Below are 23,405 nucleotides of genomic sequence, written 5' to 3' on the forward strand. Positions count from 1 at the left end.
TATAGGTGCATGCCACCACACCACGACTTTTACACGTACTCTGGTGATCTAGCTCAGAGTCTCCTACTTTTCATGGCATCGACTGAGTTAACCAGCCCCCAGCTCGAACACGTCTCATCCTGACTGCTGACACGAGAGATCACAGGTGAAAATATCACAGATTGACAAACTGTTGTAAAACACAAAGAGGGATAGGAAAATGACGGTATCTTTCTTGATGTTGGAAGGAAATTTGTGAGATGCACTTCAAGTGGTTTGTAAGCTGAGGCCAGAAGATGAAAGATAGAGAAGTTGAGGGAAGTTCTATGTCACCAGTAGGTGACATTTGCTCACTACTTTACACGGTTATCATAGTGTAAAATAGAACCTTAAGTGGAAAGGGGAGGTTGAGGGAAGGCTGATGCGAATGGACTAGCTAAAATTTCCAACCTCAATCTACTCACTATTTCTAAAAGAAAGGCAATCACTATGTTGAAGACCTATCTGCATTTCCATACCCAATGCAGTACTGTTCACTGAGTCAAGATCTAGAATAACCTACAACTGGTCATGATGCCATGCACCCTTGTAGTGATAGTTCATCTGTACTTTAATAAGTAAAGCTTGTCTAAAGGTTAGCATAAAGCAGTCACACTAGTCAGCCATACAGGCCAGGCAGTGGCTGCACAAGCCTGTAATCCCAGCAGCCACACTAGTTAGCCATAGAGACTGGGCAGTGGTGGTGCACACCTTTATCCCAGCACTAGAGAGGAATATAAGGTGGGATGAGACAGGAACTCGCTCTCTTTTCAGTCTAAAGATTTCATAGAGGTAAGAGCTCTCTAGTGGCTTGGGGGCTTTCCTTTTCTGATTTCCACGTTGAACCCCAATATCTGTCTCTGGGTTTTTATTATTCGTGCTACACTCCCTTTAATTCCAGCACTCAGAGCCAGATACAAACAGATCTCTGTGAGTTCGAGGACAGCCTAGTATATACACTGAGTTTCAGGCTAGCCATGGCTACACAGTGAGTCCTTGACTCAAGATAGATAGATAGATAGATAGATAGATAGATAGATAGATAGATAGATAGATAGAAAAAGAATTAAGGTAAGAATCTATGAGTAGATAAATAGATAAAAAATGTGGTAGATATACAATGAAATACCACTTTGCCCTCAAAAAGAAGAAACTAATTTGTAACAGCATTGTGAACCTGGAGGGAATTGTGCTAGATGGAATAAGCCAGATTTATTTATAATGATGAAAACCATGCATCTCAGTCTCATATATGAACTATAAAAACAGGAACTCACAGAAGTAGAGTGTTCTAAAGAGGCTGCTTGTTTGTTCCTGGCTGCCCGGACTCGAAATAATCACACAGAAACTGTATTATTTACAACACTGCTTGGCCTATTAGCTCATGCATATTTCTAGCTCACTCTTATCTTAAATTAACCCATTTCTATTATTTTATATTTTACCATGAGGCTTGTGGCCTACTGGCAAGATTCCAGCTTGTGGCTTGCATGTTTCTCCTCTAGCGGCTCCATAGTGTCTCTGTGACTCTGCCTTCTTTCTCCCAGCATTCAGTTTACTTTTCCCCGCCTAGCTCTATTCTTCCCTATCACAGGCCAAGACAGCTTTTTTATTCATTAACCAATAAAAGCAACACATATACAGAAGAACCCCACACACCAGTAGACGGTAAAATAGGGGCTATTTTTTACCACTAGGCCTGGGTGGGGAAAGAGAGAGGACATTGTTTTGATCAAAGTAGATAAAGTTTCAGTAAAACAGGAAGAATTCATCTGTGCATAATACAGTAACTATAGTTAATACTATTTGTATATTTCAAAAGAGTTAAAAAGCAAGGATTTTAAGTGTCTTCAGTACAGATATGGTAATATGTGAGGTGATAAATGATATGTTAAATTAGCCCCGACCATAGATAGTATCATGTATGTATGGATTGAACACTTACATTGTTGTCACCAATATACAATTTGTATTTGTCAGCTGAAAGTGACACTTCAGAACTACCTTCCTAAACATCAACTGGTAGAAAAAAAAATAAACTATTGGTCTTTTTATAAAGCACGGTTTATTCTTGTTTATTGAAAATGTTCATTTTAAAAGTCTTTAAAATAAAAACAAGTTTAGAAAATCTGAGCTCCTGTCAGAAGGGACATGACAGAGAAGAAACTGAAAGGCCTCTAAGGGCAGCAGTTTAATTACAGAGGAACAGGAACCCATTTATAGAGTATTGTAAACAACACAACTACTGAGACACAGCTGTCAAGTTAACATGGCTTCATTTCCTTTATATTATTTAGTGTGTAAGCGCGGGCAGCCCACTGCACAAGTTGCGTTATCCCAAGTATCAAGGGCCTCTCCTGGGAAGGGCAAAGTCCCCAAACATGCATATGTACACATCCTTTTAGAGACCCTTCAATGTCCTAAGCAATCAGCTAAATTATTGGTAATCACTAAAGCTTCAAATGTGCACATGGATTGCAAACTATTGACTAAACACAGACAAAACACATGTGAACATCTGGATTGCTACTGTTGTATCTTATTTTAAATTTTGACATGAAAGATGTCTCATAGAAATCACAGGGCTTAGAAACAGGCCAGTCATTCTTAGAAACCCTCACTCGCGCTGCCGAAGATGGCTGTGTGTACAAGCATCTGAGGGTGGACTTCAGGAATTCTCCACTTCCTGTGGATGCTATACTGCTGTTTATGTAGCAGGAGGCAATGCCCTGTACCACGAAATCATGGAAACTGTGAGAGCCTCCATGCCAGAAAGCAAAGGGCTCCTCAACAAGAATCTAGGCCTCGAGTTTGGTTTTGAAACAGCACTTACAGGCATGCACCACACATATATAGAAGACTTTGTTGGCTTTCAGTCTCTCTTTAAAGTGACTTTGCCACCTGGCCAAGTTGCCCTGCCATCCGAGGAGGTGGACAAGTTCTGCTCTGCCCCATCCTGTCGCCTTGGACCATTTTGACTTGTGTTGAATTTAGGTCTTCTTCTGGGGCTCTCTTCTAAATCTGCTTTCTCACACTTCAGATTTCTGGACTACTTACAAAGCCAATGGTTCGGCATTATGCCCAACTTGAGAAAAATAGTTTCAGACAATCAGCTTCACTGGCAAGCAGCCCAGATGGTGGAGGGGGGGCCTTTCGCTCAGGATATACAAACTGGCTCATGTACTCAAGGCTTACACCAAAGAGGGCAATGATGATTCTAACTTCTCACTGCAGAAACCAAACCGGGGCTCGATAAGACGGGGTGGAAGGTGTGTACATGGCGTCTTGTCACCCAGGTTGTTTAGAAAGGGGAAAAGGTTGTAGTTTGAATAGTCAAGATAAAGTCGCTGCTTGTTGTAGCCGACAAAATAAGCAAAGCACACCCACACTAGTTTACACACCACTGGGTACGGCTGCCTAAAAGCACAGGGGTGGGGTGGGGAGGTAGAAAACTTCCGTAGAGGCGGAAGGCTGGGCTGTCAAGCTACGGTGCACTAGGAATAGATGCTCTGCCCTGCTGCTAAGGGGGGATTGCCGGAAGCAGTTTGCTGATGGACAGTTGGAGTTCCTACCCCACTGATTGAAATGTACACCAGCGTAAAGGGAATGAGGACCCTACCCTGTTCTTGGTCTTAAAAGACAACGCAGGGCAATGATTGTTAAAGTATGGAAGGGAGCCACGTGACAATCCAGGAAAGTACAGCTGGAGCATTGGGCAAAGGCATTCACTGTCACCTACTCTACACGTAGCCTGGGAAGCTTTGCCTTCAGCGAATTAGGTAGTAAAGGGCTGTTGGGCATAGCAAAGTATTGGGGCCACTTTATCACCACCCCAGGTTGCTCTTCCACCTGTTAAAACAAATATCAATCAACTGATAACCAAGTAACAAACACTCAAGCAGAGAGAGAGAGAGAGAGAGAGAGAGAGAGAGAGAGAGAGAGAGAGAGAGAGAGAGAGAGAGAGAGAGAAACACAAAGCAAAAGCTGAAGGGCACAGTCAAATTCAGCTGGCTATTTCAACGAGTGCTCAGCTGAGCAGTGACAGTTATGGGAGAATTGCGGACTTGCTGCTGGCTTCAGCTCGAATGCACTCATCTGTTTGCTTCAACAGCTTCCGGACCAGTTTTTCTAGGTCCTTCCTCGACTTCAGTTCTTCTTCCAGGCATTGCTTCATTCTCTTATTCTCCTAGAAGGGAAAGGAGTTGTTGATCCCTGAGCCAAAACAGCCTTTCCCACGGCTTCTCCTCCTCCTCCTCCTCCTCCTCCTCCTCCTCCTCCTCCTCCTCCTCCTCCTCCTCCACCTCCTCCCCCTCTTCCTCCTTCTCTTCCTCCTGATGGCATCCTTCGCTCTGACTACATATTCTGAGACCAGGCTGTGTCTTGATTTTCTGCCTGTGAGTGAGCGCAGTCCTACACTCCTCACTTAAATACAAGTGTTCCCTAAGACTGGATCTGCCCTGGTGCCACACTTTTTCACCTAGGGTCACTTCTCTATCGGTGTACGTGTGTATTAAGGGGCTTTCCAAATATCTCTGGCACCAGTTTCATATTCTGAGTACCAAACTCACAGGACGATGCCAGTGTGGCAGGTCAATCTGGAGATTATAAGCCCTTTAAACTTACTATGTTCTAAAGGGCACTTAGTATCACCCCCCCTCGCCATCAACCCAAAGCTCTTCTAGTGCTTCTGAATCTCTGAAAGGATGCCCACCATAGAAAGTCAGACACCCAGGGACAAAGTTTCTCTAATGTCTCTCCTCTCCTCCCTCCAGCACTGTGCCATCATGTGCTGTAAATTCCAGCTCTAGCATGCCTCTTTCCATTCGCTTTACTTTGCATGGCTTCACTGGCCCGCCTCACTTCAGGGCTTTGCAGTGCCCTATCCCAAATTTGCTCAGAACTCCACACGTGCTCCTCCAGGCTCTAGACTCTCCTCTTCCTTACCCCCCCACCCCCCCGTCACAGGTACAGTCAGTCTCATCGCATAGGTGGAGTGATGGAGCCTAGGACCCCATCACCAGCAAATTCATGAAGCACCCAAGACAGCTAGTTCTCTTTTCCCTCTTCCCACCTCTCCTTCATTGCTCCCACCTCTCCTTCATTGCTCCATTCCTTTCTTGACTTTTCCAGGACAAGATCTTGCTATGCAGCCCAGGGTAGCAACTTCGCGACCTTCTCACCTCAACCATCCTGGTAGCTAGGATTACAGGCAGGTGCCCCCGCACCTGGACTTGCTTACATGTCTTTAAGATGTGAGGGAACGAGAACATAGTATCTACATAGGGGAGTCTGCTGCACATATCAAAGCCACGCGATTAAAGAAATAAAGCCCAACTGATAACCAAAAGAAAATATAAGTTCTTCCCCAGTACCTTGCTCCTGGACTCTACCTGACACCAGCTCCCAGCGGGTGGCCAAGAAGCCAGAGCGATTCTGCTACCTGAGAAGATAACTTTAATGATGATGCATTACCTGCTTCAGTTCTTTGACCTCATCCTTCAAGGCGTACACAGTATCAACAAGGCTCCTAAAACAAGCAGAGAAAATTCAATACCACGCTACAGTGTCGTTTCTATAGTACCCATTCCGTTCCCCACTCAGCTCCAGCTTGAGTGGCCAGAAAACAGCAGGTAACAGCCATAAAATTTATCTTTTTTTTCAATTTGAGGGTATAACTGACAAATAAAAACTGTATACATTTAAAGTATACAACATGATGCTTTTGTGAGTTTGTCTTATGAAATGTTGCCCCAAGTGAAGCTATTAACACGGCCCTCACCAGATGTGGTTGTGTCTACTGTTTGTGGCTGTGTCTTTGGAGAGCACTGGAGATCTATGTTCTTAGTAAATGTTAAGAATAAAAGGCATTATTGTCAACTTTAGTCATTATGCTGCATATTTATTCGATAGACTAAAACCTACTTATCATCTCATATAGTTAAACTTTGTAGGTTTCTTTTACACACATTACCTATTTTTTCTCCTCCCCCCCAAGCCTCTGGAAACCATTGCTCTACTCTCTGATCCTGTGAGTTCAGCTTTTTAAGATTCCCATCCTAAGGTTTGATGGCTGTCGCTGTACAGTAGGAGCAAATAATACCTACTATATAATGAGAGTGATCACACGACCTTGGGTGTGCTGCAATAGCATGCTATGGTATTATCCTTCCCGTTTAGCTAACCCCACATGACAGAGACTCAGGACATTAAAAATAATAAGGTTTTAAAATGATAAAGTTTCCTGGATAGCTGTGGGATTTTTTTTTACCTCCAACTGTTTCTCATTAAGGAATTTAAAGATCTAGGTTTTAGTTGAGAGTGTTTTACATTTAATTTTCATTGTTGGTGTATGTGTTCATGTGCATGTAAGTGCAGATCCTCAAGGAGGACAGAATTGGGAATGAGCTTTCCTGGAGCTGGAGTCCCAAGCAGTTGTGAGCTGCTCAGCATGGGCCTTGGGAACTAACCTGGGCCCTCCTAAAGATCAATCAGTGCTCATAACTGCTGAGCCGTCTCTCCAGGCCCTAAGTTTTAGTTTTGATCCTGCCACTTACTATTACTCTGCCCTTTTCTTTTCGTCTTAGCCATTGCTTTCTTTACGTGTAAAATGGAGACAGTACTACCTTCCTTGAAGCCTTCACCAGGCTATTATGATTACTGTATCAATAATAATGCTCTTAATAACAACAATTAGTCATTAGTATACCTGCTATTAATTTTTGAGTGCCAGCCTGTATAATTACTTTATTTGATTACTCGACAGCTCAGAAATTTTTTTTACAGACGAGGACAACAAATCTGGAGAGCTGGAAGAACTGGCCCAGGATGACACTAGTGATGCATAGGAAACTGAGAGCAGAACTGGGACGTTGGCCTGTTCTCTTGAACCCAAGCACTTTACTGTGCAGCAGGTGTGAGAACACATCCACAGTGGCAAGCCATGGGAGAGGTGCGGCCAAAGCAGATTCAGCCCTGACCTCACAAATGACTCAAGCATACAGGACTGAGTTCTTGGCCACTCTGTGCTTCTTAACGAGCTGGGAGGTATTTAAGCTGACCGCACCTCCATGTAAGTCACACTCACAATTGTGAAAGGTGTGCCGTAGGCACAGTTCCCCGGAACCTTTTTTTTTCCATCTTTGAAAGTGATGCTTTCCTTGCCAGATTGTTTTAGGACTTTACAAGAGATCAGCTGTGAGAAACGTGGCCCCTGACTGGAAAGATGTGAGCAGCAATGCTGTGGGCAGGAGGATGCCAGCTAAGGCCTTCCTGGGTACCTCCAGATACACCATGTGGAGCTCTCCAGTACTGGGAAACTGTTTACTCCACAGGGAAGCAGGAGGCTTCTAGACCTCTGTTTCTATTGCCCTTCCTCCTGCCCTCTTGGGGCTCCCAACTGTATGCTCAGCAGAGAAAGCCCTTTTTGTCGAGGGAGAAGAAGAGAAGGATGGGGACGAGAAGGAAAGGGGGAGTAGAAAGAAGAAGGAAGAGGGAAGAGAAGGAGGGGCCCTTCGAGGAAGGATCTGCGTGCTGGCTAGTTTTACGTCAACTTGGCGTAGCTATAGTCATCTTGGAAGAGGAAGCTTCAATTGAGGAAATGTCCCCAACTAGATTGGCCTGTGGGCAAGTCTGTAGGGCATTTTTTTTAATTAGTGAGTGACGTGGAAAGGCCTAGCCCATTGTGGGTGGTACCATCCCTGGGCTGGTAGTCCTGAGTTCTGCAAGAAAACAGGCTGTGCAAGCTATGAGGAGCAAGCCAGTAAGCAGCACCGTCCTCAACCTCTGCATCAGCTCCTGCCTCCAGGATCCTGCCCTGTTTGAGTTCCTGTCCTGATTTCCCTCAGTGCTGGAGTTTGACCCGAGAATTGTAAGCTGAGCTAAACACTGTGCGAGCCCCGGCTGTTCATGGTTATGGTGTTTGATCATAGCAACAGAAGCCCTGACTGAGACACCTACTCGCAGGCCCCAGATATGTCAAGAAAGGGGTCCCTTTCTCTACTCACTTTTCTTCGATGATGGTCTGCCCGTTACTTCTGGTTTCTTCAATAATGAGTTTCTCTTCCTCAGGGAGTAGCACTTGTGGGACAGAATCTTTCCGAGTGCCTGTAAGTGAAGATGCACGGGGGGGGGGGGGGGGGTGGTTAGCCAAGGCTGTGGCAGTCCTTTCTGCTGCTGCTGCAGCGGCTTTCTTCAGACCCCTGCACTCAGAAGACAGCCAAGCCACTCTTCAATTTTCCTAACAGGGAGAACTATAAATGGCCAAATGATGTCATGTGATCTTCAGGAAGGGGGCCTGATGTGCTAAGACCTCCCCAGAGTAAAGAAGTGACCACTGGTCACCCCATCTCTGCGTTCCTCCAGGAGTTGCACACCGCGTCCCATGACCTGGAAGGGAGTCTTTACTTTAGTAAAGACTGGGCAGGGAGTAGCGCTACTCTAGGCTACGACTAGTGGAAAGGGCTTCCAAAGCAGCCTTTGCTCCTTCTGGAGCCCTCTAGGGAAATGCAGAGTGGCAGTAAGCTATTCTTGACCATGGGTAAAGCGGAGCTGGGAGATCATCATATCAACAACAAAACTCAGGTCTCTTCATTGCTCTCTGCCCACTCTTTCTCTACAGCCTTGGGCAGAAGATGGGACTGGTAGTTTCAACCTCTCTGCCACTCAATCTAGAGCCTGCCTCTCTGAGCTCTAGAACTTAATCTTTGGTCTACCTGGGTCACTGGCCTGTTCTGTTTTAGAACAACATCCTTCAGAGGTGCATGCATCCCCTGTTTCTATTTGATAACTCCCGTCTTCCCAGAGGTGAGATGTTTCCATGTTCAGTCAATAGCTCTTCACAAGTGTTTAATTAGTATGCAGAAGAAAAATGGATGAATGAATGAATGAATACGGAAAGTCAGGATGAGTCGGCTCTAGGGAAACAGAACATTTGACTGGGGTGAAATCGAGGGCCGTGGTGATGCTAACGTCGGCTACATCTGAACGTCAAGCATGGCATTACATACTTCCCACAAGTACAAGGGAGGGTAGGGAGGAGGAACAAAACTGTGTATCTTTAGGTCACAGATCGCATGCCTGAGCTTTCACCTCTAAGTACTTGGATGGACTCTTCATCTAGGAAAACAAGTGGCCCAGAGGTGAGGTAAGGCTGGATTTCCTTTGAGGGATGCTCCTCTGTTGTCGCCTCAGCCCCGCCTTCACCCTAGCTTCCACAATAAAAACTTCTCTCTCTCATCTCCCATCTCATCAAAACTTGCTATTAGGACCGAGCATGCCAGAAACCACAGCCAGATTACTGTCCCTGTTCGTAGTGAAATGTATTGATTTCCACATCAAATGCTCTCCTCTTGTGACAGCCGGTGAGATGTGCTCCCTTCAAAGAGTGTGTCAAGGCAGTCTCCTAAGAAAGCCCTCTCATATCAAGTAAGCAGCTGGTCAGGAGCTGTGAAAAAATACAGCACTCTGGGACATTTGGTCCTGATGCAAATATGAGAAACTTTCTAAAGGGTGCCCTATATGTATATAATTATAGAAAACAATATCTATAGTCTATGGGACTTGGACTGGAAGAGACACAAGGACTTGCCAGAAGGTATCGTCTAGCTTGCAGGGCGGCACCTGAAAACTGTGTAGGGAAACGCATTCACCTCGAGACACTTTAGACATTTGGAAGAGCCTCAGGTGTGCAACTACATTTCCAGATTTTCAGAGCAGCTTTGAAACCCACGTCTGGTGAAGCATCCTTCCCTTCAATACATAGCTGATAAAAGATAGTATTTTGACTTCCTTTCCAATTCTGCCTGTAAGATGAGATTAGCATCAGTTCGCCAACACAGGAACTCTCTGGGGTCTTTAATTCCTAACTAGTGCTGGCGAAGGTATCTGGGTAAATCAAAAGAGACTGACTTTTTTAAAAGTCATTTTCATTTCTCTCACCTCCAGCTGTTTTTCCTCTTACGTCTCTCCGTGTCTCTGGGTGACAAGCACCAGTGTGGTAAACAAAGCCCCAAGTAGCTAAAAGCAGCTTATCTGGAAGATTAGCCCTGCGCCTCTGCTCTGCCCTGAGTCACACGCTTTTTCCACACCCTGCAACCGACCTGCACCGAGGCTCTTTTATGCCCACTAAGAAACAGTGAGCAGCAAAGAACAAACCCCGTTCATCAGGGAAAGCAGTATGGGGAATTCTACTGGAACCATCATTACCCTGTTGAAAACTGGCGCTGGTGCAGTAGGCTTCGATCACCTTAAGAATCTGAGCGTCCTCTTCCAGAGCAGCTGTACCTGTCAAATTGAATCAGTAATGACTTCTCACAGATATATGACCCCGGACACTCAAAATGATGCTGTGCCCATCACTGCCAAGGACTCGCAGTGTTTCTGAAAGGCAGGCAAACATCTGTTCAAGCCTCCCGGGACAAAAGAGTGATACCCACCAGTAACCCCGAGAGCTCGGGGGTCAGTACTCAGGAGCAGGGGCTACCCCTGAAGTTCAGAACTCTAAATTAGTGGGGGTTCTATCAGTCATCTCTTGAAGGCTAAAATTACAGCACTGGGGCTCGGGGTTGGCTTCAGCGCTCATCCAAAGCCATCCTGGCGACTACATTTCAAGGTTTGCCTTCTTTAAGAGCTTTTCCCTATTAATCCCATTCATCTTCTCAACCAGCCAGTATATCATTAATTCTCCCACCCACCCCCCATCTCAGTCTTTAAATGCTCAGATGTCAATGCTTGATGGAGGCTTCCCATTGGCTAATAAAGAAACTGCCTGGCCCATTTGATTGGCCAGCCCTTAGGTGGGCGGAGTAGACAGAACAGGAAAAAGGAAGTGAGGTAGATGGCTCAGTCAGATGCTACGCCTCTCCTCTCTGAGGCAGATTGCCATGCCTCTCCTAAGAGAGAGAGATGCGATGGAGCCAGCCACCAGGTCAGACATGCTGAATCTTTGCTGGTAAGACACCATTTGTGGTGTTACAAAGATTATTAGATATGAGTTAGTCAAGATGTGAGTAAGAGGCTGGAAATAATGGGCCAGGCAGTATTTAAAAGAATACAATTTGTGTGATGTTATTTCGAGGTATAAGCTAGCTGGTGGCCGGGAGCTGGGCAGGATGAAAAGCAGGCCTGCCCGCAGCTCCTCACTACAAATGCTCCGCTAATAAGGTTAGTTGTGGATAGGGCTGGGGTTGCAGGAATTGAAATTCAGCAAAGATTTACTTTTAATATGACATATTATTTATACTACATTATATTATTATATTATGACAGGGTCTCAGGTAACCCAGGTTGAGGATAAACATCAACTTCTGATGCTCCTACCTTCACCTCCCAAGTGGGGTTTACAGGCACATGCCACCCGTGCCTGGCTTATGTGGCACTCTGTGCTTGCAAGGCAAGTACTCTGTGAACTGAACTGTGCCCCTAGCCACAGCAAAGATTGATCCAGGCTAGACTTGCAGCTGGCACATGCAACGCTGCTGCATCACTGACTCCTTGTTCACAATTTTAGAGCCAAATACAGGCATATCACTTGACTGACTTTATCAACTCTCTAGATAAAGCACCCTTTTCAGATGTCAGCAGACTGACTCCTGGGTCAACTGAGAACGTCCCTGAACACTAGACTGCCAGAAGGATTTCTGTCCTCCAGTCCATTTAGTACATTTGTTCAGAAAACATCACAGGCATCAGAAACTTAAAGGGAAAAATATGTCCATGGCAAATGGGCCCCATTGGGGGGGCCCTAAACCAGGTGGAGTGAAGTGTCCCGCAGCATGAAAACGATGGGGCGATGCCTGTCAGAGTCATCTGGAAGGGCAGCGGGGGATAGCGTATTCAGAAGCCTTGGAAGTAACCACATTTTCCACATATTTTTATAACAGCTGATGCCAAGAACAAACTGCTCTAATTATCTGCTTTTTAAAAAATTCTCATGTTTGTTCACGCATAAATAACTTGGCAAACGTACGGAACACATACTTTTCCTAATCACGTAGTCTTCCTCCGAGGCTTTTCTCTCCGTCTTTCTTTTGTGAAGAAACTTCTTCATTGTCTTGGGGCTCTTACTAGATTCCTGCAAGGATAACGGTTTCTCTGTGAATTAACATTCTCTCCTGAATAGAAATGAAAATAGAGCCAATAAAATGAGTCCGAATGCATCTCTCATGGCGATAGCATCCATTAGGAAAGTGTCAGAATTTTAGATTACACACACTAAAAGTGGCTTCAATAAACTTGAAAAGGTTCAACAAAGCACAGGCAATCACATTCCACTCTCAGTTGCCATAGGAATGAGAATAGGAATGAAGAAGGATGCAGATTGTGCAGGAGGGTCAGTGCCTTTAGGGTACCATCTGCAGCAAGAGTAATGGAATTTTAACCCCAGAAGAGTACCAGCATTCCTAACTTGGTTGCTGTTCCCCATGGATGGTTTTGAAGATGTAAGTACTGTCAGAACATGTGTCTCTGTTCTAAGAGTTTAGAACTATCTGAGTAAGTTTTGCTTAACGCAGTCCAACAAAGAAAATAGAATTCCTGTCAGTTGGATGGGAAAATTAAGGTGGAGAGTCTATGTTATTCTCTCAGAGAGGAGAATTTCCTGAAGGCTTTTCTGACAAATAACTTTGGATTATGTACAGCCAAAGCCACACTTTTAATTAGTACCCAGTGGAGATGAAAATCAGTGAGTTTGAGTTTTGTCATATGCATAACTAGTAATTAAAAAACAGATAAATGTTAATATGAAAGTAAACAGATTGGACTCTTACAGTCTTACACTTTGAATCCCAAGGTATTATTCTGACACTACATGTTGCCCATCATCTATGTGTATATGAATAGATCTATCTGATACAGGAGTAATAATTAGTACTTTAAAATATATGAAACAAATAATTTAATTGCCTTCACTTAGCCACAGTGGTCCACTTATACTTGAAAAGAGACAAACATGAAAAACCACACGTGCTTTAAAAAAAAAAAAAGGAGGGAAAGCTAGCATTAAAAACATAGGAAAACGAGCGTTTTAAAGGCATGATATATAAAGTAACATTTTGCACGTATCAAACACAAGCCTGCTTTTGAAGAAAGTACTTACATGTCAGAATTGCATCTTCACATTTAGCCACCAATTATAGCAAGGGACAAAACAAGCATAAAGGAAAGCTTCATTCATCAAAGTTAACAGCACAACAACATTACGATGCCACTGCTCTACCCTTACCTTTAAGATATAAGACATCCTCTAAAATGAATATGTAAAGAAAGAGAAGATGAGCGTGAGAGGTCGATGGTTATAATGACCAAATCCACTTATCAATAATTCTAAAACAACATTTGAAATGTTAGTGTTATCATAAATTACATGGAGAGAATATCACCACCATTCCCACATTAGTTTCAGATGCAATATCCTCATGCAAAAATCCAAAGAATCCAGTTCTGTGCAGAATTACAAATGCCGGAAAAATCACCGAAATGCACAGTACATAGCAAGAATATATTAATAACTCTCTTCCCCCAGCAGAAACACAGTGATCATGCCTTAGTTTTAATGGATTAGTTATGTGAAGGATTAAGCCAACTTTACCCTTCAGAGCTCACCTTGGTATGAATTTAGTAACTGACAGTTGCAACATGTCCATTATTAAAAAGGGGGATAGGTTACTATGAAGTGGCACTCCTGGTTTAAGTGATCAAAGAGAGATGAATGGTTGCGGGTCAGTTTCAAAGCAAACCTGTGAAACCACTTCCTGCCCAAATTCTGAAGAGTTACTGTTTTTTTTTTTTTAAATGCTCGAGTCATGCCTCCTATCAGCCAGTTGAAAGGGTTAAAAAAATCCTCCGGTGTCTATATATTGTTCTGTTTTATCGCTCTGAGATATGGAGGCAACAATTAATTGGAGCAGAAGCATGGTTGCTCAAATCAAAAACCACTCCAAACTGAGCACAGTCTCCAAGATCAAAACACACAGGACAGAGAATTGTAACTGTCAGCAACTACTCTTCATACAACAAGACCTTAGGAGCAGTTATTAATAAATGAGCATCTTCTCTGAAATAAGAAATAATTAGAAATAAGTAAGGGGGGACCTCACTCGGTGGAAAAGGTAACACTTGTGTAGTTACGGGAGCTAGAGACTACTGCACCTTGACTGCCCTTCTAAAGAGAAAAGGACCAGACAGACACCCTGGTCATGGTAGAACTTGGCAGCACACTGGGCAAATACCAGATGCCCTGTGAGGGAGGCTGAAACTGAGAAGCCTCTCTATAAAAAGACAATTCCTCTAATTACAGTCTTCTCTCCTTCTCACTACAGCAGACATTGCTTTCTTAGTTGAGACACATGGCTTGGTCTCATGACATTTTACTGACTGGGTTTCATTGAACAACATGCTACAAAGTGCAGAACTGGGTGTTTGATTGGAAAAGCAGCTTTCAACAAAGTGTTTCTGGTTTGAGACGTGTGTACAGAGTTGACTAATCTAAAGAATTATTGTCGCCACGTAGAGGCAACAGAGGAGCTTAAGAGATAGACTAGGGAAACAGGCAGTGCATTTGAACTGCTCAGTTCCATCAGCGTCTGTAGATGGAAAGCAGGGAAATGGAAAATTAAGAAACAATCACTGAATCTAACAATTCAAGACATATATATATATATATATATATATATATATATATATATCCTATCATAAATTCTAGCATATTCTCTCTGAACTATTTGCAATAAGCTCTAAAATTAGCTTGTCAGAAGCATTTTATATCATATGTAGCAAAATTACCTCTTTATAACCTAGTGCTGCTGATGGTCTAAGTGGAGGTGCAGGTCGTAGGCAACTTAAACTCCACGGTTTTATAATTTGAGGAGGCTCCAAGGGTCCTCGGGGCTGTCCAGTAGAGCTAAAAGACTGGGAAAATGTCTCATGAGATGCGGGCAATCTCCCATCTGAACCCGACCTGGTACCACACAGTAAGAGAATGGCAATAGCTCCGTTGGATCAGCAAAGCCAGACACAAAAGGGGGAAGATGGAATAGTAAAATTGTCCAGTCAGAAAACTTAACGGTTTCTAAACAACGTTAGACATGGACTTGGCGTCCCATGATCCTGTCCTCTCTTTTCTGCAATTTCATTTACGGCAGAAATGTTTCCTCTGTAAAGGAGGAAAGTGGAACAACAGGAACCATTTGAGTTTCAGTGATGTGTTTGGCACTCAGTTAGACTCTTAAGTGGGCTCTTTCATCAGAGTAGACAATAACAGGTTCAGAGAAGCGAAGCGACTGGCTAGAAGATGGCAAAGACAAGATTTGAACCCAGACTTGATGCCAAAGCCTATGTTCCACCACCACAATCACAGCACTCAGAATGGGGATATTGGCATTACAAGGTGGAGCGTTAACAGACAACGGAGGAAAGCTTCCATTTCACCCAGCAAGTACAGTAAAATCTCATTAACTCCAACTCCACACATTCTAGATTTCCGAGAACTCAGATGTCAATGCTGAGTGTTTACCTTTCATGCAGGTTACTGAGCAGATGTGAAAGTGTGCGCGAGATTACATGAAGATTTTAGGCATTCAGAGAGGTGAACTACTTGCTTTGACGTGGCACGTGATTAAGACAAGAATAACAGTGAAGAAACAAATAAATCCTGTTTATCATTAAAACCTCTTAGAAGGTCCTCTGGTGGGAGACGCTTGACTGGCAGTTAGCTGAGTACCTAAGACTGCTGCTGACCAAAATCACACATATTTAACTGAAATACTTTATTAATTTCAATGGGCCTCACAATGATAAGAAAGCAGAATTAGTGAGGTTTAACTGTACTTCAAAATCTACAGAGACCACCCAAAGTCAAAGGGCATGCTCGCTGCTGATTTTTAGAAGTCTTTAGCAGGCAAATTCCGACAGAACTTGAATAATCCCTAATACTTCAATAGTCCCACTACTTCACTCATCCCAGTACTCCACGAGTCCCAGGGAACTACTTACAGAATGCCCACTACAGGATGATGTCGAGGTCTTAGACAATGAGCTGGAAGAGGCTGGTCCTCTGGTCAGTCTGTTCAGGTGCTCCAGCCATTCCTGGAAATCCTGGCTATTGTTGCAATAGACCACAATTCTCTCTATTATGTTACCTGTATCACCAAAATATGAACATTTAGAAACCAAACACAAGGATGTGTCTTACTCACAAGCATACTTCAGTTGGGCATCTACTTTCAGGAATCTTCCTTTCTATGAAATAACCCTTTCAAACTCTAGGATTAGGAACAGAGGAGTTGTAAATATGGCAAATGATTATTCATTTTTTTGGTTTTTCGAGACAGGGTTTCTCTGTAGCTTTGGAGCCTGTCCTGGAACTAGCTCTTGTAGACCAGGCTGGCCTCGAACTCACAAAGATCCACCTGCCCCTGCCTCCCGAGTGCTGGGATTAAAGGTGTGCACCACCACCACCCGGCTATGATTATTCATTTTTATTTCTAAAACTGTCCTGGATTCCTACCACTTTACAGAATCTTAGACACAGCATAAAACCTTACAACAAACACACTTGCAATCTAAAACCAGAAGTGCACTGACTGGCTATCTAGTCCAGAGCCTATTCTAAGACTATCGTACTGGTTTGCCCAGAGTCCAAGATAGAACAACACATAGTTGAAACCAGTTAAAACAATAATACCAAATTATAGGCTCCTTAGGGCTGAATACAGGGTTTGGTAAGGTCTAGGGACATTAACACTGTCTTCCCCACGGTGACATCCACGTACAAGTACAGCCATTATAGGGAAATCACAGAGGCCTGGCAAAGGGGACAACAGCCTAAAATCTCAGAGAGAAATTGAAGATTGGGTTTAATTTGTATAGACAGTTTTGTGGCTATTTAGAACACAAGCACACCTTGCCAGTTTACCGGCTGATAAGATTGGAGACAAAAGTCCATCCCTTTGGCTTCTTGGCCACCATGGACCACATGCCAGAGAAGGAGAAGGTTATTCTCCAGCTCTCACAAGTAGCTTTGATACAAGAAAAGAGGGAACGTAATGGCAAAGGCGAGGCTATGAAATGACAAGAAGCTTCATGGTTTTGTTAGTCTAGTTGTCCTGGGGAGTGGAAAGGGCTTTGCCGTATCCCTGTAAAACCTGATTAGGGGCTATACGGGAGAAAATCATAGCATTTATTTGTTTAAACTCCACTTGCTTCCAGAAAGGATCTGAAGTAGCTATATGAAAAGGAGAAAACGACATACCTGTGATTTCAAATGCACAGTCGCTCCCTTCGGTTTCATCCAATCTATTCACCACCATCCCTGCTACTGGTATTTTTCCCTAGCAGAAGAAAGAATATTCTTATGAATTCCATGACTATACATCTATCTCTCATACTTTTGATCTTCCCAGAAATCACATGGCTAGACATATTTCACTAGTCCGACAATAGACAAGGCTGCCCTAGTCTAGATTTCAATTAGAAAAGAAAGCCAGGGAGAAGTGTGTGTTTGACGAATACACCATAAATCCTAAGCTCACAATTTCAAACAGTTTGCTTTCTACCATATTTTCATATGAATTGAAAAGCAAAGGCCCACATTTGAGGAAAGGGAGTAATGGCCAGGACCACACATAACAGAGAATCACAGCATAACGGTCTACATTTTGGGAACAGCCTGAGGGAGGTTTCATCCTCTAAGGCGATTAAGGTCCGGCTTCTTACAAATAATATATATGACTACAAATAATATATAAACCCAAATAATATAATATGACTACAATATGACAGTTACAGGATCAAGTCCCAGCTTTGTGGCATTCAGCAGTAATGATATGGGTCTGTAAAGTGCTGTTACTAATTTATCCAATTATAGATTTAGATTTCTATTTACACAACTGGAAACTCAGCTCATAGGCAGAGCAGCAGATAGCCGGGACAAGATTATATGACCACAGAGGTCTTTGATCTCAAGAACATCTGTTGTCACAAGCAGGTTCATTATGGAAGGCTTCGAACATTTTCCCTTTGCCGGCTTGAGCTCCAAATGCCATGGTGGCCTATATCACATCTGAGGGTTATAGATGCCTGTTTGCATCTGGCCTCTGCTCATTGCTTTTATTTGGAGCTACTCACCTGATAGATAAAGCCACTCATCCGAGGACTTGCAGACAACATTACCAAGACATTTGAAAACAGCATAAAATATCGCTCCTCTTTTTCCTGAAGTAGAATAGAAATCATGAATGGGAAATCATTGAACTGCTTTTGTTAAGACTTCCTGAAAGCACTGCTTCAAAACCCAGGCCTTACCAGAGATCCACAGACAAGCGCTACGCTGAGCTCCAAGAGTCTTGCGGAAGAAAAGGAGGGGGCATTGTAACAGCCAGGGGAGTCAAGGTGGGGGAACCCGCAGAGACATCTGACCTGAGTACCTGGCAGCTCATGGACGCTGGACCAACAGTCAGGGGACCTGCATGGGACCAACCTAGGCTCTCTGCATGTGTGTGACAATCATGTAGCTTGGTCTCTTAGGAAGGCTTCTAGCAGTGAGAGCAGGACCAATTCCTGGCACTTAGTTGGCTTTTAGTAGCCTGTTCCCCATGCTGGATTACCTGGCCCCACCTCCATGTAAGGGAAGTAGCTCAGTCCTGCCTCAACTAGATGTGCCATGCCTTGTGCAAGCCCATGGGAGGCCTGGCCCTCTCTGAATGGAGGTGGAGAAAGAGGGGATGGGAGGGGTGTATGGGGAGAGGGAATGGGACAGGAGAGGAGGAGGGAGGGGAAACTGGTTGGTGTGTACAATAAATGAAAAAAATGTTCCTGAAATAAAAAAATACAAGCCTTACATAATCATCGACCTGAGCATTGGCAGTAAATTATAACACGATAAAAAGATAAAACTCAAAAGTGCCAAACAAGTATGTACATTATTCCCGGAGTGTGTGAGGGTCAGAACCCACGAACATTCTGGAACAGTGTGACTGCTAGTTCCGGACACAAAGTAACTCTGTCTCAAAGTTCCCATAACTAAAATATATCTTTACTTCGAATAGTAGCTAAGTGAAGCTGCTTTCAGCAGATAAGAAATTTATGGTCTGTTACAGCTGACCCAAGATCTTGGAAGCTCACGGACTCTGGACCAACAACAATGTAGCCTGCATGGGACCAACCTAGGCCCTCTACATGTGTGTGACAGTTGTGTGGCTTGGTCTGTTTGTGGGGCTCCTAGCAGTGAGATCAGGACCTGTTTCTGGCACTTGAGCTGGCTTTTGGGAACCTATTCCCCATGCTGGGTTGCCTCGCCAAGCCTTGATGCAGTGGGGAGGGGCTTGGTCCTGCTTGACGTGCCAGGCTTTGTTTACACCCATGGGAGGCCTGCCCCTTTCTGAACAGAGGAGGAGGGGAGGGGAATAAAGGAGGATGGGGAGAGGAAATTGAAGGAGAGGAGGGAGGGGAAACAGATTAGGTTGTAAAATAAACAAAATTTTTTAATAAATAAAAAATAAATTTATGGTCTGCTAATATTCCCAGTCATTAAATTCCTTCGAATCATTAACACTAGGGTAACTGTGAGCTCAGTGGCTAAAGTACCTGCCACTCATGCATGAGGGCCTGGTTTAGGATTCCTAGGAAACAGGTGTTTGCCCAGCATAGTAGCAAGCATCTAAAATACTGAGTGCTGTAGGGTCGCAGCCAAGGGGATCTAGGGGCCTATTGGCTATCCAGTCTGCACAAAAATCGGTAAGCTCCGGTTCAGTAAGAAACAAAATTGGAATGTAATAGAGGAAGACATTTCTTATCAACCTCTGGCCTCCTCTGAAAAGCATATATATGAACACATCCACACACACATCCACACAGAGAGAGCGAGTTACTGTATGACATGTAAGACAAAGATGTAAATACACTTTAAAAAACTGGTGTGGATTATTTGGTCTCTGTGTATGATGTTGGAAATACAACAGAGGGCCTTGTGCATACTAAATCCACTGTCCTCTTCACCCTCAGCCCAATTTCATGTTTTTTTTTTTTTGGATTGGCACATAACATATTTGTACACACTTAAAAGAAAAAATGTATACATTACGCAATAACCAAATCCAAGTTATTAGTGTGTCTACTATCCTAAACGTTTGCCAATTCTTCCTGACAAGCATACTCAAAGTCCTTTCTAGGGCCAGTGGGCTGGTGCTATCATGACTCATCTGACAGCAAGTCTGGTGGATAGTTTGAAGACCTGAGTTTAATTCCCAGGAGCCATGTGGCAGAAGGAGAGTATCAACCCTAACCAGTGTCTTCTGCCCGATGCATACATGTGCATACACGATAAACAAACCAATGTATAAACTGCTTATTAGTGAAAAGAAACTCTCTCTTCTAGCTCTTTTAAGATTATTATAATGCATTATTGTCAACTACAGGTTTTGATTGCACTAAAGTAAACTTAACAGATAGGGCTGCTCTGATCCCCTTAACAGAGTCAAAATTAGTAGATACAAAAAGTCCATCTTGAGGCAGAGACAAGTGGATCTCTGCGAGTTCGAGTTCAGCCTGGTCTACAGAGCTAATACTAGGGCAGCCAAGGCTACACAAAGAAAATCCTGTCTTAAAAAAACCAAAAAAAAACCCATTTGATGCAATTATTCTCACAGCTATCTCCTCAATTTCCTTCCCACTTGAATAGAGTGAGCCTTCAGAACTGTTAGAACAACTCTCCCACCTTTCTCTTGCCCTGTTTCCCTTCCACAGATATTGCGCTACTTCAGCACCTTTCCAGTTTCACTAGGCCCTCCCCTTTTGCCTTTAACATATGTTCATCACTGTCTTAAGGCTCTTGCTCACCCCATGTGGCTCTTCATTCATAATATCTTATTTCTTGACATTTTATTGCCAAATTACTCGCTGCCTTCATTTTCTCTCCATTGATTCCTCGCTAACTGCACTCCCCCCCCCCGCTTTCTCAAACTCATCAATAACTGCCTTCTAGCAAAATCTGATAGCTTCTTTTTGTCCTCACACTCCTTGACCTCTGAACCTTCCAGAACGCTAAGCTTGCTGGCCACTTTCAATTACTCCTCCAGGAATTTCAGTGAGACGACAATCCCCAGTTCTTTTCTAGTCTCCTATTTGTGTCCCTTACAGAGTCCCACAATGCTTCCTCTTCCTTTCACCCAAGGATTTTATCTCAAAGATATGAATGACTAATAGTTACCCTCACTGCATTAACTTTCCCTGGGGTATCTGCATTTTTAATGAGATTGCTTACCAACCCGCAGTAATGAATCTTTGCCACAAGCACATCAGAGACTATAGGAAGGTGTTTATGGGGAGGGGAGACGATATTAACATCCAATAAATCATACCGGGTGACATGATATGTCTCTCCTACCCTGGCCTCTTCCTAAAAGAAATAATCCATCTTCAACCTCTGTGCTTCTCTTTGGATATGTACTTTCTAGAAAGGAACATTTGTCAGAGAGTCTAAATCTCTGTCCTGAATGCGGACCTCTCACCTACATTCCCATAGTGCATTAAAAGCTGCTCATAGGACATCTCCATGCAGATAGATACCGGGGGTCTTGGGAAAGTTAGCAGGTCTAAATTGTAGCTGCCATCTTCTGCATCCCATAAGCCACCCTTCTTGGTTGATATCGCCATCTAAATGTGTCTCAAAGTTACCCTATATTTTCTATCCCCTCTGCCTCTACCCCAGTTGCCCTTGATGGAAGAACAAATAAAGGAAAGGAAAGTATGAGAGAAGCAATGCAGAGGGCTCACCTCACAGGTTCCGTACTGTACCATCACTTGCGACATGAAGATCACATTCCCCAGGCTCTTAATATCGTCTCCTTCCCATGCCTGAATAGGTTCCGAAAGGATCTGCAATTCCAGTTGTTTTCTCTTTCTCAGATCTTGGCACTGCCCCTACAGATCCAAAGTGATTCCGGTGAGACAGATGGGGAAAGTTCTCAGGCCCAAAGCAAGTTCAAAATAAGGTACTTTTTTTGACTCCTTGCTTCTCACTGAAGCCCTTTATTGCTTGCCGTGAATTCTATGACCATCCGTGCTCTAGCCAGACAAACAAATACACTGCATAGCTCTGAGCCTCTCAATGCTATAGGAAGAAAGGAGAGCTTCCATTTTGCCAAGGAATCAAGATCGAGTCGTAAGAAGGGGCTTATTGCTCTCTCCCCGTGAAGAGTCTGGAAAGTTAAGGAGCAGAGTCCCATCAAGTAGAGCCAGGACAACAACCAGCCCTTTGCTACCATGGGCAAATAGGGCTGTAATTACTACGTGATTTCATTTATATGATCTATGCTCACTCTGTAACAGGGTATCAACTTGACGATAAGAAAAATGGAAATTACTCCCTGGGTTTTAAAAACAGAGAATGTCACAGCATTCTAAGTTCATCCTGAAACACATGCACTGTCCTGACTTTGTTTAGGGAGCAACAGTGCCTTGCAAAACACTAAGCTGATTTTTATTCCTAAAGGGATTGGGGGAAAAACAGATCCAAGGGGAATTCGTGATGACTAAATTGGAAATTCAAATCAAGAAACAGTCTGCCAATACTATGTGGGACATGAAATATATAGAGGGCTATAAAACCTGTTTCAGAAGAGTAAAGCTATCTTAGAGTAATTTAGCAGTACTCATTCCAAAATGAATAATTGAAGTCTAAGCAAATGGTTCATTATACTATTTTGTCCACATGAATGTATAATATTTTTTGGGAAAAAATCTGTTGCATCATTTAACTAAGACTTTAATCTGTATAAGACATTATACAGATTTTTAAGCATATGTATTTGCAGTAAATATATGACCACTACCAAAGCGAGTTTTACAACACAAGAAGCACGTTTGCTTTTTGTTGTCAGAGGGACATATTTTAGTTTCCTTTGTTCAGACAGGGTCTCGTGCAACCCAGGCTGGCCTCGAACTCACTATGTAACTGAGGCTCTGACCTTGAACTGGACCCTCTGGTCTTCTGTGTTCATGTGCAGAAGAATGCATCAAAGAGATCCAGGCTGCAACAAGTGCCACGCCACCCATGGGCTTGAGTGAGCTGTTCTACTAAGCTGAGCCATGTAAGACTGTAGATATTTTCTACTTCTTTTGCCTGACAACAGGTGCAAATTTATCCCAAGGCCTTGCCTGATCTTCAGCTTTCCCTTGAAGCACTGGCACCTCGGTTATTTACCTTTCAGAAGCAATAAAAGTGAAGTGCTGAGGAGGGCCGTGCAGTCACCTTCTAGCAAGGATCAAAAGCTAAACACTGGTCCAAATCCCACAGAAGGCTTTAGAAATGTCAAATATATCTAAATTTAACACATCGCTCAAAATAAAAAGTTTTTTTTTTCCTTCTGAAATGGCATCAAAGGTTTTACATCAGT

General features: G+C 43.5%; 1 protein-coding gene across 1 annotated transcript in view; it reads right to left on the reverse strand.

Moving 5' to 3' along the window:
* Window positions 1-2,087: 2,087 nt before the first annotated feature.
* Arhgef6 (Rac/Cdc42 guanine nucleotide exchange factor 6) overlaps window positions 2,088-23,405 on the reverse strand; it is a 119,982-nt gene continuing 98,664 nt past the window's right edge. The window contains 11 exon segments of the mRNA XM_038317173.1: window positions 2,088-4,204; window positions 5,491-5,545; window positions 8,022-8,121; window positions 10,222-10,299; window positions 11,995-12,088; window positions 13,238-13,258; window positions 14,797-14,922; window positions 16,006-16,151; window positions 17,264-17,342; window positions 18,139-18,225; window positions 21,784-21,930. Of these exon segments, the coding sequence (XP_038173101.1) occupies window positions 4,064-4,204; window positions 5,491-5,545; window positions 8,022-8,121; window positions 10,222-10,299; window positions 11,995-12,088; window positions 13,238-13,258; window positions 14,797-14,922; window positions 16,006-16,151; window positions 17,264-17,342; window positions 18,139-18,225; window positions 21,784-21,930 (1,074 nt within the window). The 3' untranslated portion in view covers window positions 2,088-4,063.

The sequence above is a fragment of the Arvicola amphibius genome, chromosome X (assembly GCF_903992535.2).
Source record: "Arvicola amphibius chromosome X, mArvAmp1.2, whole genome shotgun sequence".
Lineage (NCBI taxonomy): Eukaryota > Metazoa > Chordata > Mammalia > Rodentia > Cricetidae > Arvicola > Arvicola amphibius.